Below are 17,870 nucleotides of genomic sequence, written 5' to 3'. Positions count from 1 at the left end.
AGAACGCACATAGAGTTTTCTGTGCTAGGGGAATCAAGAGTTACCTATCTATACCTCGAGGCATCCATAGCCGCCATTATTAGCATTTAAATAAATTTGGGCCGGATTCTTAAGGGGAACAGTGTGAATATTAGAGGAATCGGTGAATGTTTAAAGGATCAGGGCCCCGTTGTCTTGCAACTTCCCATAGATCTCAATTACTCTTGATGTATCATAGAAATAGTTTCCCTTGAAATGGATATTACATCCTAAAAGCTTCTGGGCTCATATCCAGCCCAGGTACTGAACTATATCGAGTTCCAAATGTAGAATGTTCACCTACAAAGGCACTATAGCCCTATGAACAAAGAAGCAACGTTTTATATCATTCGTGTCATTAAATTTTAACTCATAGCCCGCTGTTATAATTTCTTCCTGGACTTTATGAAGGATTTCCTATTAATTTCGCGCGCGCGCAAACACACACACAAACACACACACACACCCGCAGCTCCACCCAGTATTTTAAATGCCTGCGATGGGGTCAGAGCTGAATTCAATCGGATGCTGTTGCCGACAAATAAGAGGAGGCTGACCAAACCTTGTATGTTCACCTTTTAAATAATATTATGCACACACAGTATACAAATCAATGCATCCCCCATGATCCGTCTCTGCTACCGATACGTGTGCGAGTGTCGTTTGGTCACAATTGCAGCTCCTGCACACCACAAGCCAAGCAGCCTCTCTGGCGCGTCAATATTGTGTATGTTCAGAAGGGGGCGTCGCGGGTTGGGGGGAGGAGAGAGGAGTTAGCAAAGTGCATCACCGATCTCTAACAATTGCCTTCGCGCAATCTTTTTCTTTCCTTAATGCACCTATACCATAAGAACACAGGACCTCTTTGCAAGGAAGTGCCTTCTTCTAATAACAGGACTAAAGAAAGCGGAGAGAATTGACTGGCATAAGCTCACACCTATCCTATTCCTACTTATTAAGAGCCGAAGGAGCAAAGGATTCTACATGGGGATGAGCAGTTCTTGATCCGCTTTTTGGAGATGGTCTCTCCCTCTTCCCCTTCACAATCCACTTATTGATCTTTTAAAAGGGTTTTGGCGTGCGCGCGCCTGCCGGTGTGTGTATTAATGCATTGCTCCAGCCGCCACTAAACTTTATGGTTGAACCGAAGACCTGAAAGGTGGATAAAGCCATTACATGTAAATCTTCCTTTCCAGAGGAAGATTCCACCTCTCTCTCTCCCTATACATACATACATACATACATACATACATACACCCCCATCCCCTACCACTCATACAACCTACACAATTCATGAAATTTAAATTGACTCTGTGGAATCGCTGCTATAAAGGCACCTGGCTGGATATTCAGAAGAGAGAATAAAACACGAAGCCAACGGGAGGAATTAAATATGGGCTTATTGAAGAAGATCGAATCCAAGGCTCGTGAGGGTTTTTGTGCTTTGTTTTGGAGGTGGGGTATTTGTTTTGTTTTTGTTTATATTACAAGAGTTGCAGGTTTAAATAAAAGTGTCTCTTAATTAAAAAAAAAACATCCATGTTATTTTAAATAAATAAATATCTTCCCTCTTTAATCTAGGGGAACTTTGTCTTGGCCTCAGTTGCTCCTGAAAGGGGACAAAAAGAAATAGACTGGTGACACATCTCTTTCCCAGAGAACAAAATATCAGTAATGATTCCGTTTATAAGCAAGGCCATCAGAAGACCCCCCCCCAAAAAAACCCCTTGTATTCGCATTAAACGTTAACATCCCAGATTCATTTACTCTCTTATCTTCTTGGTGTTTTTTTTTTAATTATAGTTATCATTGTGCTCCGAGGCACCCCTTACTTTACAACCTATTTTATATATCCACTTAATTATTTTTTTAAGGGAAACATGATCTATATACCTCCAAATGTTTCATTGGCTTATTTCTGTGTGCGCGCTACTCTTTTACTAAGCTCTCTCGGTCCTCCAACAGTCGATAGGAAATCACCAACCAGAGGTTTGAAACATTTTATTTATTATCAGAAATCACATAATAATACATTCAATTTATTATTATTATTATTATCATTATTATTATTATCATCATCATTATTGTGAAACAACTTTTTACATGACTATATAAAGCCGGGGGAACGTGCTATGGACAGACATTTGCATAGGCCCTACATATAATAGCTTGAGGTAAGAAACATTACATATGGACTATATTGCCAACGATGCATATTTAACAACAGCAGGAAACTAGACTAGAGAATAACAAGCGAAGGACCGAGCCACAGACACCGGGAACTAACACAAGACGAACAGAATTCACACGGAATAATAATACTTCAATGCAATCTGAACGAGAATATTGCATATATTTCAACTTCTTCATTTTCAAATTTTAAATTATCACTCCCCCTCCCTTTAAAAAAATCGTTGAAGTGGCAACTGAGAATCGCCTGTTATGTGCAGTTACACACCAAGGAGACCATTCTCAGGTCTCAAGATTCTTGCTGGTGGGTTGTGTATTGTATTTCTAAGCGTAAAACTCCTTCGCTGTAGATAGAAATCGCTCTCGGCGCGTAAAATATTAACATCAAGACAGTCTCTTTCTCTCTGTCTGTCGCCTGCCACAATTGTAACCGAACGCTGCGTTATAACATTGCCCCTTAAACGTTCAAAACCCTGGTAAGCCAGCCCCGCCAACCCCTTCCAAAACGCAACCTTTTGCCAGCGAGTGACATCTCACATCTTTTCAAGAGGAAGCGAAGGTAGCAAACCAAGTACAATACTGATAAGTCTGATTCCTCGAACATGTTCCTCCTTTACCGCACAGACACAAGACTTCCCTTCTAGATTTATGCAACACACCCCATGACATTTCAGTTGGCTGAAAGTCGTTATTTTGACCGAAAATGCTGCTTCTTTCTTGTTAATATTATTGAGAAAACTGGGACAAAATGGATGATGACAGCGCTACCGGCTTAAGCGGTTTCATCGGACTGCTCTGCACGAAGGAGGCAAAGCACAGGCTGGAGACAACGGGAATAGCGTTAGACTGAAGCCTACAGTTTTCTGTTCTTCAAGGTACCTTTTTGGAGAAATAGGTAGGCGTCCTCCACATTTAGCCGCCTAACAACACAGACACCCACATGTGCTCTGTTCATTGCACATAACTGGGGGGAAAATATATGGATGTCTCTCACCCCCCCCCCAATCTATTGCACATAATTGTGACTGGGATGCCTCTTCTTTTACAAAGGTTAGAGTTTGTAAAGGGGAGACTTGATATACCAAAAGGGTGATACTGGGATGGGGGACCTCTCAAAACTCTGGATATTGGGGGGGGGGGGGCAGGGGGAAAGCGGACTAAAGACAAGGAACGATGGCACAGCCATGGCAAGCAGACCTAAATATAAGGCTTGCAAGGGCGGAGAATGAGCGGGGCGGGGGACACACAGAGGCATTTTAAGGACTAGACGGCATCCTTTGCAGCTCGTAAAGGCGAAGCATTCCTGCCACCGGCCATGACCATGAACGCCGGGACGGGGAGCCACGTGGTGACAATTGAGTCTGGCCCAGGAAAACGTTGCCTTTGTCATAAAATTAATCCCCTCCGATATAAAAACGAATGGAGCAAAGCCTGTCGTAGCAAAACTCGCCGCTTAGACCGTCTTGACCCCCCTCACCCTACTTTGCTGTTGTGGCTCATTTGTCTCTTCGTCCAGTTCCCGGCCGCTCCAACCCCCCCCCCCCGCCCGCGACATTTTTTTTTTAAAAGTATGCAATTAGGAAACCAGCAGAACAGAACGAGAATAGGTTCCTGGACCCCGATGGAATAAGTACCAGGAATATCAAGGGAACTTATTCCCAAGTCAATCATTTAACGGGCTGACAGGGAGAGAGATTCCTGTCGGGTTACTTCCACGGTGGAACAACCCTTGTCTGCCGCCTCCCCGCGCGCCTTCCTCCCCGCATTGAGTGGGAATTTAAGGAATGGGAGTTTAAGCAATGCCCTAGCCTGGCAGAGCTATTAGGAAAGCTAATGGTTGTCTGAGGCAGGAGCTGACCGGCAAGGCGACCCGCTCTGCGCTTCCCCTTGCCTGCTCTGGGACTGTTCTACACCGGGGAAAGTACAAAGGGGAACCGAAGGTGGGGGGTGGGAGTTAGACGGATGAATGAATGCGTTGGGCAGAAATTACCGTATATCCCCCAAAGCAGAATGCGTGCGTTTGTGTGGCTGTAGTGTGTGTGTGGGGGGGATAAGGCGACACCCCCCATAAATGTTCAGAGTCATCAGCTGCTGCCTATGAAAAATCAGGAATGAAAATAAGTGTGTGTGTATGTCTGTGTGAGAGAGAACACACACGCACGCGCACACACACACACACGGGAGAGAGAGAGAGAGAGAGAGAGAGACAGAATTTTTGATTCTTAAGGGAGAACTGCCGTGATTAAAAATAAAAATCTAACTAAATATGAGGAAGATTAAAAGAGGGGAGGGGTGGTGGAGGTAGAGGAGAAACATCTCATTCATTTCGAAAATAGCCACCATTAAAGAAAACGTTTTTAATGCCAGAAGAGAACTCTCTATCTTAGAAGGAGGGAAGCTATTAATAGCTTAATTAGCTCCAAGGGGCTGCCACTATAGTTAATGTATAAAAGGGGGCATCCCCCCACCGCCCCTCGCCACCATCTTGATCATCAATAAACACAGTAGCATAATAAGCGGGACGAAGTCTCCTTCAGTGGAGCTATTATCAAAACACAATTTGAAATTATTGTTATCGTTCTGTCCCGCTTATGGGGTTGTGGACAGAGGAGACCCATGCAGGCGGCGCGGCTGGACTAGGAACGCGAGAGGTACCGCGCAATTCCACACAGGTCTACTCTGAAGTAAGCCCCCCTGCTAAACCCCAGCATGCCAAGGAGTATAGGGTTGCAGCTGTAGCCTCTGAAAAGGTTGCATTTTTATAATACCCTAACATGACAAATCATTCCTCACTTTATGGGGTATTGGATTAACTCGAGGTGGGTTTCTCCCCCCTTTTTTTTTGGTGTTTTGCAGCCCAATCATAGGCGTTGTTTACTTGAAAGTATTCCCACTAGGTACACTGGGTCTAGGTACAGTGGGCATCCGCAGAAGGGCGCGTGTGGGCACCGCCTGCCATTGGAAAAGCCTTGGGAGTAGATGTCTACAAAATTCCATCCTCAGCTCGACTTTCCCCCAGAAGAGCATTCGAGTAAAGCACCAATATATTTCCCACCCGCCAAGCACGGGGGACAGCCAGCTGAACCTCGAAGTTTCAAATATTGGACACCCCTATTATTATCGAGATAGATACGCTGCAAACCTCTATCTAGGTACTCAACTTTTTTCCGCCCAGTGTGCCCTGAAAATAAACCCTGGCAAACATAAAACACTGGCTCGCCATTCTCCATCAGAATGGTTACGGTTGATTTAAGGTGAATGCCACATCCACTTAAGCTTTTACTCCAGAGAATGAAAAATCCCAACACACTAAACCGAGATATATATAGGACAGTGACTTTGCTTCCTGGAATGCTCTCTTGCTGAGGACCGGGTTACCGACCAAACAAAGCCAAGGCCAAGGCAATGGAGACCCTCCCTCACTCTGCCCCACACAAAACAGGGAACCCTGTTGCTTAGAGGGGAAACCCTACCTGTGAATGCTCGCACACGCGTAATAAGAGCGAGTGTCGGGCTCAAGACTCACATTCAGAACATACTCAACGACACTGACTGACAAATCTTGGTGAACCATACATTAGAAAAGCCACGCTGATTGATGAAGGGGGGGGGGTTCCTTTCTGCGTATTCACATTTTGTTCTTCCCTAACAGGTCCAGAAGTGGAAGAGAAGCATCCCACCCCCTCATACTCTCTCAATCACACACTTATAACGTAGACACGCCTGCTGTTGGCTGGCTTTCTTTATCTTTTTTAAGGATACTGACTTTCGTTGGTTTGTTTTGTCGTAAAGGAAATAATAATAATAATCTAAACTGGCTATTCAAACCAGATCAGGTAAGAGTCCCGGTACCACCAGTTGTGATGAAGAAGGCCGGAGAGTCTCTGTGGGGTTTTTTTTTTACCCGATAGCGGACTTGTCTGAACTTTAAAAGAAGGAAAGGGCTTGCTCTCTCAGGAGGAGTCTTTTCTTTTTCATACGCCGGTTCTGGAACCAGATCTTCACCTGCTGGTCACTCAGGTTTAACCGATCTGAAAGCTCCCTCCTTCTTTGGCGAGTAATGAATTCATTGACCATAAACTCCCCTTCCAGCTCCGCTAGCTGTAGTTTAGAATAGGGTTTTCGCTTTTTCCGGGACCTTGTGTGCATCGGGTACCAGGGAGCACCTAAGAACAGCGTGATGGAAAGGAGATTTAAACACATGGAGGGGAAGAGAGATAGAGAAAGAAATAAACGAAAAGAAAAGAAAAAGGGGAGCGGGTAACACTTTAAAAAAGGGAATGCTTCCCCCCTCCCTTTTTGACCCACACATGGCTAGTTATTTAATAATATGAGATACACGTTTCTAATGCGCAATCCAGTAAAGATGCTTTAACTTCGAGAGAAAGGAGGATGGGTGGGAAGAAGACCTTTACATCTTCGTTTTAGATTCCAAGCTCCTGGACTCCTGTGTCACCACGCATACCACATAAGTCATACATTGCAGGTTTTCGGAACTATTAGGATTTAAGGAGAGACCTTAAAAAAACTAGTTAGGGTTCTCTCTCTCTCACACACCCACACCCACACCCACCCACACACACACACACACTCACACACCGCTGGACTTTTATAACCGATGGCAACTTTTGCTTATTTATCTTACAGAAAATTAAGCAACCTAAGCTAGCTCTTACGGATCCCGAACAGCCAAAAAGTACCAGCACCACCAGCTAGAATGAATGCTAGAGTGTCTCTGTGGTTACCGTGTAAGACCTCAAGGCACCAGATGGGCTGGCATGCCTTAGGTATCCGGTTTAGGAGATGTCAGATCTGAAGTTTAAGGACGAGGAAGCCTCTGTTTTCAGAGTCCCAAAGCCAGATTCTGCAGAGGGAATGAAACATCTCCAGCAGCCAGGGACGCTTCACAGGAGACGAGAACCAACTGGTCCTTGTTCCTGGAAGTATTTGCTCACCAGAGGATCAGCACATAACGGGAAGCTTTATGAGAGAGAGTTTGTTTGGGTTGGGTTTGTTTTTTTGTTTTGTTTTTTGTTTTTTGTATTTTGGCAAATGGTGTCTCAGCATTGCGTGGAGATATATACTTTTCTTTATAGAACCTTCCCGGTTTTGTATGGGGATAGGCTGGGATGGCGGGAAGGCGAGAATTGGGTTTTGAAAACCAGGGTGTTTGTTTCTTTTTCTTTTTTTTAATGCAGAGCTTAGAGCTTGGCACCATCCTTAAAATGGGTTTTTACCCAGGGTGGCTAATCTCACCGGGGACAGAAAACCCGTGGAAGTTTAGCCCTCCCAGCCCTGCAGTCAGACTTCTACCAGATCTTCCGAATACAATCACACACACTTCTACATTTCATTTCTGTTGCAAAAGCTTCACGCACCCAGTGGCAAATTGTCCGGCATGTAGCGTGCCTGTTCGGATTCGGGAGGAGGGTGGAGAGAGAGACAGAGAGAGAGGCATGAAAATCTGTCTATCTGGGCCATCGCGATCTCTTTTATGGGATATTTACATGTTTATAGGCTTTTCTTTTAAAAGAAGCAGCACCTAATAAAGCACGAGGCATTTGAGTGCTACCCCTAGTGGCCTCGGCACAAATAGACATGCTTCAGTCCCAGCTGCTAATTTCATGGAATTTATAACAGCAAGAGTCGCGAGCAGACTTTTTCAAGCGAGAGAGCGCGCGCGCGTAAGAGAGAGAAATAGAGAGAGAGAGAGAGAGAGAACACAAAATAAGAATAAAATAAAGAAGAGGCATTGCATAAATTCGCTTTTCTTATTCGTATATATATATATATATATATTTCCTGGTCGCACGTTCTTACCCCCAGCGGAAAGATTGCTTCCTTGGTTGATAGGGGAAACCATTGTGGACGGCTCGCTGGTGGCGCCCTTATTGCCTTCATTGAGTAAGGAGGAGCTGGAGTCTGACTCCAAAGACTGACAAGAGGGGGGATCGTGGGGCACCGCCTCGGGAGCCGGATAGTCAAATTTGCCGAAACTGCCGCTCATTCCATTGGGGATCCCCGATTCGAGAGGCATCAAGGCATTGTCCCTAACCCTCTCTTCCCTTTTGAGGGGAGCGTTCTCGGAGCACGCCTCCCTATAGTAGCACTTGCTCTCTTCCACTCTAGCTAGGTCGCAGGCTCGGCTGAAGGAAGGGTTAATAGACACGGGGCTGCTGAGATAGGGCTGGGGGTATCCGTTGCAGGGTTCTGAGGATGCCCAGGGCAGAGAACAGACATTGTCCCTTCTTGGGTAGGAGAGAGACGGCAAGCCGGGCAGCTGTCCTCCGGAGGCTCGGAAATTTGGGAAATAGAAGGTGTCTCCCGTATGGATGTTCACCAACGGTCCCACAAACCCAGGATTAAGGAGATTATGTTCGCCCATTTCCGCGGGCCTGACCAAGAGCTTCTAGTTTATTGCTATCTGACATTAAACATAGTTAAACCTAAAGGTCCACCCTATTGGTCCGCAGGGGTCACGTGGGCGCCAACTTGCGTTGGAGAAAGGGTGCCACCCACCTTTAGCAATTTGAGACAAAACAAAACACTAAGTTCTGCCTTTCGGTTTTTTATATGCTTTTTAAAAAAATCATAAAACATTTTATAAAATAAAACAACGGGCTTTAAGCACTGGCCTGAGAAACCCAAAGCACTGTAAAAAATAAAAAATATTATCCCCCCCCCTTCACCTTAAAGAAATGACACCCTTCTCCCCCAGCTGCTTTTAGGGTCCCTTCAACAGCTGGCAAAATTAAGCAATTTTCTCATTAATTAGCTCCTTTATTAACTAAAACAGTTGAAATTTACAATATCTCTCAATAAATTACTATTAGATATTGTGTCATATAAAGTTTACAGGCTCTTTAAGGAGACGAATGAGTCTAACCGCAACAGGCTCATATTTACAGATGATAGGGCGAAAGAGTTTTTAAATCTCTTCAACATTTCCACCTTTAACAGGGCGGAGTGCGGGGGGCTTCTGCCTCTGCGCCGCCTCCCCCCCCAATTCTGTTTATTTTTTTTTTTTAAAGCAATCCAACAGCCTAGTTAGGGTGAATTTGTGTGTGCGTTTTTTCTGGGGGGTGGGTGGGCAAACATTGCCACGGCCAATTTCTGAGGGCTTTAAAAAAAGGAATGATCACCCTTATGAAAATTAGATACATTAAAACAAAGGGAGCTGGCGGGGGGGGGGGGCGTCGTTTTATCCGCTCCGCTCACCTGAAATAACAGTGAGGAGGACGCGTTAGCGGACCTTCAATTAGTACCCACTCAAAGTGGGACGAATCGGTCCTTTCTAAAGCTCTGAGCTAGAGGAAGGAGGGAGGGAGGGGACCCCGAAAATAAGAGCTGGTTCTGTCTAGGAGAGAGACTGCTGGGGGCGTCCTCTTCAGAAATCCGATATACTGTGTCAGAGAGATCTCGCTTTGAGAAAGGAACCTTAAAAAGCAATCCCGATTTAGGAATGATCAGAACTAAGCTTCGTGGAGAACAAAGGGGAGAGAGGTTATCTTATGGGAAAGGGGGTATATATATATATATTTATGGGGACTGCATGCCAAGCCGCCCCCCCCAAAAAAAAAGAAGATCGGAGGAATTTTCTCTGCTACCAACTTCCAAGACTACAGAATTCGACGACAAATTACCGTAAATACTCATGTATACGTAAAAACTGATTTGTCGGAGGTCTTGTCGAAGGCACCGAACCCTCGACACCCTACCCCATATAAGAAAACCAACATGAGGAATGGACGGCTACATACCTTTATTTTTATTTTTATTTAAACAATAGCAACCTAACCCCTATATTGATGCGCAAAACCCCGGTGTTATTGAAATCCCTCGGAATACATTACCCGGGACTTCCTTTACATTAATGGCTACTCCCCCTTCTCCCGACACGCTCCGTACTTTAGCTCTGCCAGCTATGTAGGAAGGGGGAAAATCACGTGTTAATCAAATAAACACTTTTCTTTCCTAGTTCTATTAAAGGGCCAGCTCCCTAATACCCCAAATTTCTCTTCCAACATGCTCCTCATACACCTATGTGTAAGCGGGCATCCTTTTCGGGCAGATACGTACCTTAATGTGAGATCTTTGTATCCGGCTAAACACTGTTAACCCGTCCTTACTTAAGGTTAGTACATTATTATTATTATTATTTTAAAAATTCAGGTGCAGTTCCTTGCACTTCTTTGATTTTAAATGGAGATAGTGCATATCTCTTGACGGAGTAAACCGTTTTAGAGCCAGCAAGCGCATGATCGCCGCAGACCGAGTATAAATTTGGACCTCTTTTAGGGAAAAATAATAATCGTTCTTTGTTTTAATCATTCTACCTTACATTCTCCAACAGTCTTCGTGGCTTTGTTCTCTTATCGACACCGGAACATTAACTTTAGCCTCGCGGAGACATTTTAATCCTTCTTTCACTCGCTCTAACAGCGAGGGGAAGAGATAACAATAGTTGTAGAGGCACCGAGGTTTGCCATCCAAGAAGACCGTATCGTTTCTATCTTATGAGATAACGCCCCACCCTCTCAAGAATAAAGAGAGAGAGAGAAACCCAGATTGTTCTCGTTGGCAGCAGGTCTCGAACCATCTTAAAACCCAAGAATAAAAACCTGGTGGTATCTCTCGGTTTGGCTGCAATCGTGTCCACCGCGAGACCTTTTCAACTCTTGTTGAATTCAGTGGGCTAGAAGCCGGTTGACTCTGTCAAGACCGCAGCCCATAACATCAGGAAAGCAGGTTCACAGGTACACAGCGTGACACGTTGATATATTTCTGGCCGGTTTAACAATGATAAAGCTTTATTAGTATTATTTTATTTGGAAACACCGGCCCTCCTCATTGCACCCTTTGCAGCGGTTCACACTGGAATAAATGATGTCGGAGGTCCAAAGGAGCCAAGGGTGGGGGGTGAGTCTCGGTGACGGTGTTTAATGTCTCCAGGTTTCTGTGATAATCTATTTATTGCCAGTAAGGATGCCCATTTCGGTGGGAAAATAATGATGATGATAATAATCTGACGGTTATGATTGTCTTTTCTTTTCTTTTTTTAATCCACCCCGTTTACTTGCAGCAAGAGAATGTAATTACTTTACAGCGGACCTTAAAATAAAACATTCTAAAGACTCGACTAAGGCTTTTTCATGAATAATTTATATTACTAATTTAGAAGAAGAAGGGGGATATATTCTTTTGGAGGGAATATACATATCAGACTCTTTCTTGAGGGATTCAGAGATGCGTCCCCCCCCCCCCCAGGGACCCAGTTCCATGCATTTCTACGTTCACATCGGATTTCTTTTTTTAAAATTACTATCACATCAAATACCCTAGACCTCCCCCCAACCCCCCCTCAGACATACAGACATTCAGCAACAGCAGTAGCTATCGAGGAAAAAAATTAATACTAACAGGCCTGAAATCTACTATGAAGGCATAACGTTATGGAGGAGAGAAATGTTTCGAAATTTCCCCCCATCGCCTGTCTTTGCTCTAAAGGCATTTTGGATATTTCTGCAGAACCAGCGGAAAGCTCCCTTAATGATCCTTTGAAAATAGGGTGCTCACAGAAAGTCGAATCCGAGCCGAGATGGCGCTTGAGCCAGTTCAAGGTCACTGTCTAGTGTATTAAATGGGCTCTACATCTTATGCAAATGACTGTCTTGAAAGAACACCAGCTCTTGCCAGAGGAGAGAGAAAGGGAGACAGAGAGAAAAAAGACCCTCACTGGGTGGGGGGACAGCTTGCTCTTCCCCGTCGCCTCTTTCCGAAGCTTTGTTCCAATGTTATCTTCAGCATTCTAAGATCTTCAATAAAGTATATTTCTCTCTCTCTCTCTCTCTCTCTCTCTCTCTCTCTCTCTCTCTCTCTCTCTCACACACACACACACACACACACACTGATTATACTCCCTATGCCCTCAACTTTTCACTTTCTTTATTTTTAGATTTCTGCTTCCAGCAGCTCTTTACCACTGCCTAAGCTTCTCCCGATTAAAACCCCCGCAAGTTCATATAGTGCCATCCTATACCTGATTCCCCAAAATGTTGTTTAAAATTACATTAAAAATGGACTCAGGAAGACCTGGAAGTTGCTGCAAGAAAATACAATTGAACTTAACCTTCTAGCGGAAAATTCCTTTCCCCAACATAAAAACTATACCGCCTTCTATTTCCCCCGCTTCCTTTTTAACACCCAATTGACATAGTCTCAACTTCTCTTTTGTGAGTATGTTACCAGGCAAAACCCAAACTCCGCCTGCAGTCCTAATTTAATTGAATAGCTTGATCACTAAAATTAAAATTAAAAAAATAAACAACACCTCAGACCATCTACTGACACCATTCCATCCTTGAAAATGGCCTTTTTGAGACTAACAGAATATACTTATTAAGAGTGGACCTTACAAGTGGTCTCTAAAGGTTGATAAGGACCACCAATGTTTATGGAAATTATTCTGTTTTAGCTATCTGAGTGTGAAAGCTTGAATAGATCAAATTGGATAGTTCTTATGAAATGCAGACGGGGAGAAAAGATGGAAGGGAGTAACAGAATGAAATAGATACAGCAAAAGAAATGCAGAAAGAGTAAATCCTTTGGAAAGCATATATAAAATTAGATTTAAAAGCGTTTTGCATGGACTTTGAAATCAAATTAGAAGTTCCGTCTATAGTCTCTCTCTGTGCATTGAAGAGTTAAATGCTTATGATGCAGCTACATTTTCCCCAACACTGCCAGCAGAGGCTATCATTCTCCTGCTGGATTTATGTAAACAACTGTCTGCATCTTCAGTGAAGCAAAAGTATATCCCATAGAAGGCGAAGACAAAATAATTATAAGGGTTTCCTTTGTTTGGAGGGATGTTTATCTACATCTGTATATCGTCCTGCCTTGCTGTGCAATGTGCTTTTATGGAGCAGAGAAATCAATTCAATTCTAAATACATTGAAATAAATCTCCTTGCTCTCAATTGGGCTCACTTCCAAGCAGAAAACTTTGGATCTCAATATCCAAAAGTTTTCTCAAACTTTTGTTAAAGGGTGACAAAATAAAGCAATCTAAGGCAACTCTCTCTCTCTTATTCTCTCTCTCATAGATCTATGGATTTATGGAACATACTTCACTGGTATGGTGTGCATATCTCACCCTCTTTTATTAATAAAACAATTCTAAATGTAATTTCCTGGACTGAGGGTACGAAGGAAGGAAGATGATGAAGAGTACAGCGATTTAGCAACTTACCTCAGCTTATAGCTTGGTGTGAGAGCAAGCTTCCCCCTCCCTCCGTACAAAACACCAACTTTAAAAACTTTAAAAAACAACAACTTCAAGTGCAAGTGATACATGACTAGGAAATGGGAAAACGGAGGAAAGAGGGGGCGCCTTTTACTATGAAAGCCCATAGTTAAGGAGCTACTCAAAGCACTTAATACAAAGGAAAGAAAAGGCTAAACCTGGGAAGCTTCCTTTTCATGCCTTTATTGTTGGTCATTAGGCCGTCTGTCTAGACTTGAAACGACACCTTGTTTATCTGTAAACAGAAGCAAGGGACACTTTGGAGAAGATCAGCCCCTGAGTTGCTGCTAGAAGATCAAGTCCTGAGTTGTTGCAGGAAGATCAAGGCTCTAGCCTTGTTGAGTATTATGCGTGAAGCTGGTGATGTCAAGGTCAAATAGGCCGCATAGTCACGGTCAAGGCTAGCCCAGCAGTGACGTTAGAGCGTTCCCAACCAACACCAACGACCAACGACCAACAAACTTACTCAGCACAAGGTGGACGGTGGACGGTCCCTGTGCATTCAGGGAGAAATGGGAAGGAGAGGGGAAACAAGACCATCTTCCATGTCTGTGAAATCCACTGACAACCCCGCCTCCTAACTCCCCACCCCCCAAAAGGTTGAGAATTCTGGGTGCAAATACATTAATTAGATTACAAACAGGTTCCAGGCCCACAGCACTGGTCAATTGTACTGGTAGGTTTGTCGGAGACTAGGCTTCACTTTTTACAATATCTTTTCTCCTTCCTCTTCTGCCTCCCCAAAGATGGTGAAGGTTGTAGAGACACGAGTGCTTCTTTACGATCACAGGTGCCTGTTAATGTTTAGAGAAGGAAGGAAAACAAGAGGAAGTAAAATTTATACAGCAGTGAGAAAAGGAATGGCGGAAAGGGACCTAAGAGGGTACCAACACATGATGCAGAAATCTTTTGATTTCCTCGAACCCTGGTCTTTAAGGTATCTCTTTTATTAGGGGAAGGATAGAAGGGTGGATAGATGGAAGGAGACAAACAGAGACAGACAAACATATATACCCATAGGAGAGTGCGCGTGTGTGCCTGAGCAGACGCTTTATTCCATGCACTTTTAGTATTTTTATAAAGTTTCTTCATTTGTGTACATTGACTCTTTAGACGTCCATATTCCCTTGAAATCAGCAGCCAAAGTGCCTGGTGCTGGTGATTCTGGGACGCACTTCAACGCCCTCAAAATGAATTGTTTCTGGCTTCATCCATTGATCACTTTCATACAACTCTTCTCCGGATTGCGACACTTTTAGGATGCGGTAGGAAGTGAGGTGAGTTCTGGTACAATTCTGCAGCAACACAATTCTGCAGCACCTTAGAAGACACTGTTGCTCAAGCCCTTCGTAGACTCCACTTCTGGAGATACTCTCAAGGGGTCACCTAAGTTGTTATACAGGTAATAAACATGGGTATGTAGAGGTGCCGAGCGAGTTTTACGAAGTGTGTGTCCCAAAGCTAAGAAAACTCGAGGCTAGTCCAAGACACAACACATTTCTATGCCGATCACAGATGTACATTTAAAATTATTGGGTGTGGGTGTTTAAGTTCAGTAAATATGGGGAGCGAGCGATATAGTAGTACACGAAAATCCGATTCCCATATAGGGGGTACTATTGAATGGTATGGAAGATGCCAAGAGTCCTCTTCTGGCTGTAACATCTCGAGTTATTATGAACTCCGAAAGATCAATGAAGCCCCTTTCCAATTAGCCTGGATCGAACTGATAGCGATTCGGATTTGAGTGAAGCAAGATAGAGAGAGTTGCCACCCCTCCAATTGCAGGGGGCTGGACCCAGGGATGCTGCCCTGTGTCCTTCTCAACTTAACCCAAAGCAAAGTGCTCAACAAGATCTGAAGAGGAGCGACTGGATCTGCCAACCTGCTAGTGTGTGAAGTTGGTAGGAGTCGCACCCCGATCTTCAACATACTTAGGTGGAAGTAAGGGTGCTTTTGAATATATCCTCGAAGTTAACATTAAAGGAAGATACGTTAATCGAAACCCACAGCATGCAAAGCCTAAGGCTGCAATCCTTTGCAAGGTTCGGAGTGAGCCACATGGAAATTCACTGGGGATTTGCTTCCGAGTAAGCACACATAGAATTGGGTTGCTTATTCCTTCAGTCAATGGGTCTGAACTCCCAGTTCTTCATTCAAAAGATCATTTATTTTGGAAGGTTTTAGGGGACTAATTTCCCTTTAAATAATTTGCAGAATGAAGTGGGCACCAGTTTTAAGAAGAAAACCCGAGTCTGCAGTGGTAGACACGCTTACCTAGGAGTGAGTCCCAGTGAACTCAGTGAGTCTTACTTCTGAGTAGACATGAATAAATCAGCTTCAAGAACTCGGGCAGAATTTGATCGGCAACATTTAGTGCTGTTGCCCCACGTCCTCCTGTTAACTTGGAGGGGACGGCGGATAGAAGGGCCATCTAATACGTTTGTAAACCGCTTTGATGTATTTTCTTACAATCTAGCGGTATATAATCTGTATGTAATAAAGCAAACAAAAATAAATTTCTCCAGGAGCTCAGAGAAACTACAAGAGTTTTGTATTTTGCGGGGGGCGAGGAGGAGATGTTTAAATATGGTACATTTTGCTCTCTTTCCCAATTTAAATTCTTTATTTGGCTGTTGATATTGTTTTTAGACATAAAGCGCTTTCTTTCAGACATAAGAAGAGGGAACAAGCCGAAAACAATAACCAACTCACAATATGAAGCAATCAAGTCTGTAACTTGAAAGTAACGAGCAGTTCTTATATGCACAACTGAAACTGGAATCGTTGGATTTAAGCAGATACACAGTCCGATGTACAGGCCAGCTAAGCTAAAAAAAAGGGACCTCAGTCGATATTAGTGGAAACTGAAGACAAAATGGCGTCGCTATCTCAATATCTAGGCTTAAAGGGGTTGCGAAATCAACTGCTGTACCGCCTGAACGCATTGTACTGACTACATCGCAACTTCAACCCATATAAGTATATTTAGGCTTATTGGCTTGCTCTTAATTCATCAAGTTTAGGTTGGGTCTGCAATCAATTGCTTTTGGGTTTTATCAATAGTAGGTTCAGTTGCTTAGGTTAAGGGGGTCCAAAAGCATATTATTTGAAAATCAATGGGTCTTGCCTGTAAAAAAGGGGGGGCGGGGGTACGGTCTACTCTAGCTAAACGCAGCATAGTTAAATCCCGTGAACTGGCATATTCCTAAAGAGAATAATTTTCAATTGGAATAAAACGGAACTTTTTGATCAATGCATTTAAGATGGAGTCGTGGGCTTGTGGGAAGAGGGAGAGGTAATGGAACTTCAGTAAGCAGCAATTCAGATACCCTTCCTATTACCCCATAGCGAGACCCTGCTATAAGAACTCTTTGTCCATGTCCAGGGGTCATAACTGACTAAACTGGGCCAGACGAGACTGAATTCCATATGAGGAGAGTCATGGTTTTCTATCTTAATCGGACTTGACTTGAACAGAGCGATATCTTTAGATCTCCCAAACTCAGGAGGGGTTCCTGCCCATATATATTTCCAGATTTTTTATTATCATTGTCAAACCCCAAATCCCAGCTGAGGTTAGGAAACTTGAACCGATCTATTTTTCACCTTCTACCTGGGTTTAAAAAACAACCGCCAAAGGACCCAACCCGGTTGAATATTTATAGTTTCTATATTTAAGACGGGAAGGGCGTGTCCAGTGGGGGTTGTCTTAAGAGTACTTCTACACCACGTACCAAGAACATGAAGAAGGCGGAAGCGGGGTGAGGGCTGGGGAAGATCTCAGAAATTTAAGAGTTCACAACAGATTGGATGAGTTGATTTCAGGGCCTATTTGATTTCGGTGGAGGGGAAATGAGAATCCACCCATCTTCTCTTGGCCATCTTTACTGGTTGTGAGTGTGGTGGACCTCCATAAAATATGGTAGACAATCCATACGCTGTTGAATATATGCGATAATTTTATAAGGTTCTGATCATTAGAGGGCATCGAAGAGTCTACTGTGCGTAGGCGGAAGGGGTCATATGTTCTTGGGCCTAATTTATAGAAAGTTAAGCGCCTAATGCCATCATTCTGTGAATACTTCCTTGGAAATGCATTACATTGATATTGGTCAGGCTTTCCTGCTAGTAGTAAACAGAATTAGGACTTGGATGCAACAAGTCCCGTAAGATTCACATACCCCATTTAACTTACTCTGAACGGTCTTCACATAACAAAGGTTTGGGATATTAGGTACCTAATTAACCTGTCGTGCGCCCCCCTTCTTTTTATTAACCGTCCTTTGCACTGCAGACAATGGATCACAACCCGGCAGCGTCGAGGGAGCTTGATCCACATAGAGTTTTAAGGGAAT

General features: G+C 43.7%; 1 protein-coding gene and 1 long non-coding RNA gene across 2 annotated transcripts; one reads left to right on the top strand and one right to left on the bottom strand.

Moving 5' to 3' along the window:
• Positions 1-2,004: 2,004 nt before the first annotated feature.
• HOXC12 (homeobox C12) lies at positions 2,005-8,640 on the bottom strand. The gene is made up of 2 exons (XM_083727274.1): positions 8,029-8,640; positions 2,005-6,374 (listed from the first exon to the last, which is right to left on the bottom strand). Exons 1-2 carry the CDS (start codon positions 8,591-8,593, stop codon positions 6,136-6,138), a joined length of 804 nt encoding a protein of 267 aa, XP_083583400.1. The 5' UTR covers positions 8,594-8,640; the 3' UTR covers positions 2,005-6,135.
• A 5,134-nt stretch (positions 8,641-13,774) lies between these two features.
• LOC310839072 lies at positions 13,775-16,744 on the top strand. The gene is made up of 3 exons (XR_014561320.1): positions 13,775-14,188; positions 14,626-14,789; positions 16,186-16,744. It is a non-coding gene; the product is annotated as an uncharacterized lncRNA (long non-coding RNA).
• Positions 16,745-17,870: the final 1,126 nt, after the last annotated feature.

The sequence above is a fragment of the Podarcis gaigeae genome (genome assembly GCF_964106915.1).
Source record: "Podarcis gaigeae genome assembly, chromosome: 2".
In the NCBI taxonomy this organism is placed as follows: Eukaryota; Metazoa; Chordata; class Lepidosauria; order Squamata; family Lacertidae; genus Podarcis; species Podarcis gaigeae.
Note: the sequence above shows the minus strand (reverse complement) of the source record. Positions and strands in the feature narration are given on the sequence as shown.

Excerpts from the sequence above, each read along its gene's own strand:
- HOXC12 (XM_083727274.1), bottom strand. The coding sequence starts at position 8,593 with ATGGGCGAACATAATCTCCTTAATCCTGGGTTTGTGGGACCGTTGGTG. Across the intron at positions 6,375-8,028 it reads AAGCAATCTTTCCGCTGGGG|GTGCTCCCTGGTACCCGATG; the intron begins GTAAGAACGTGC and ends CGCTGTTCTTAG.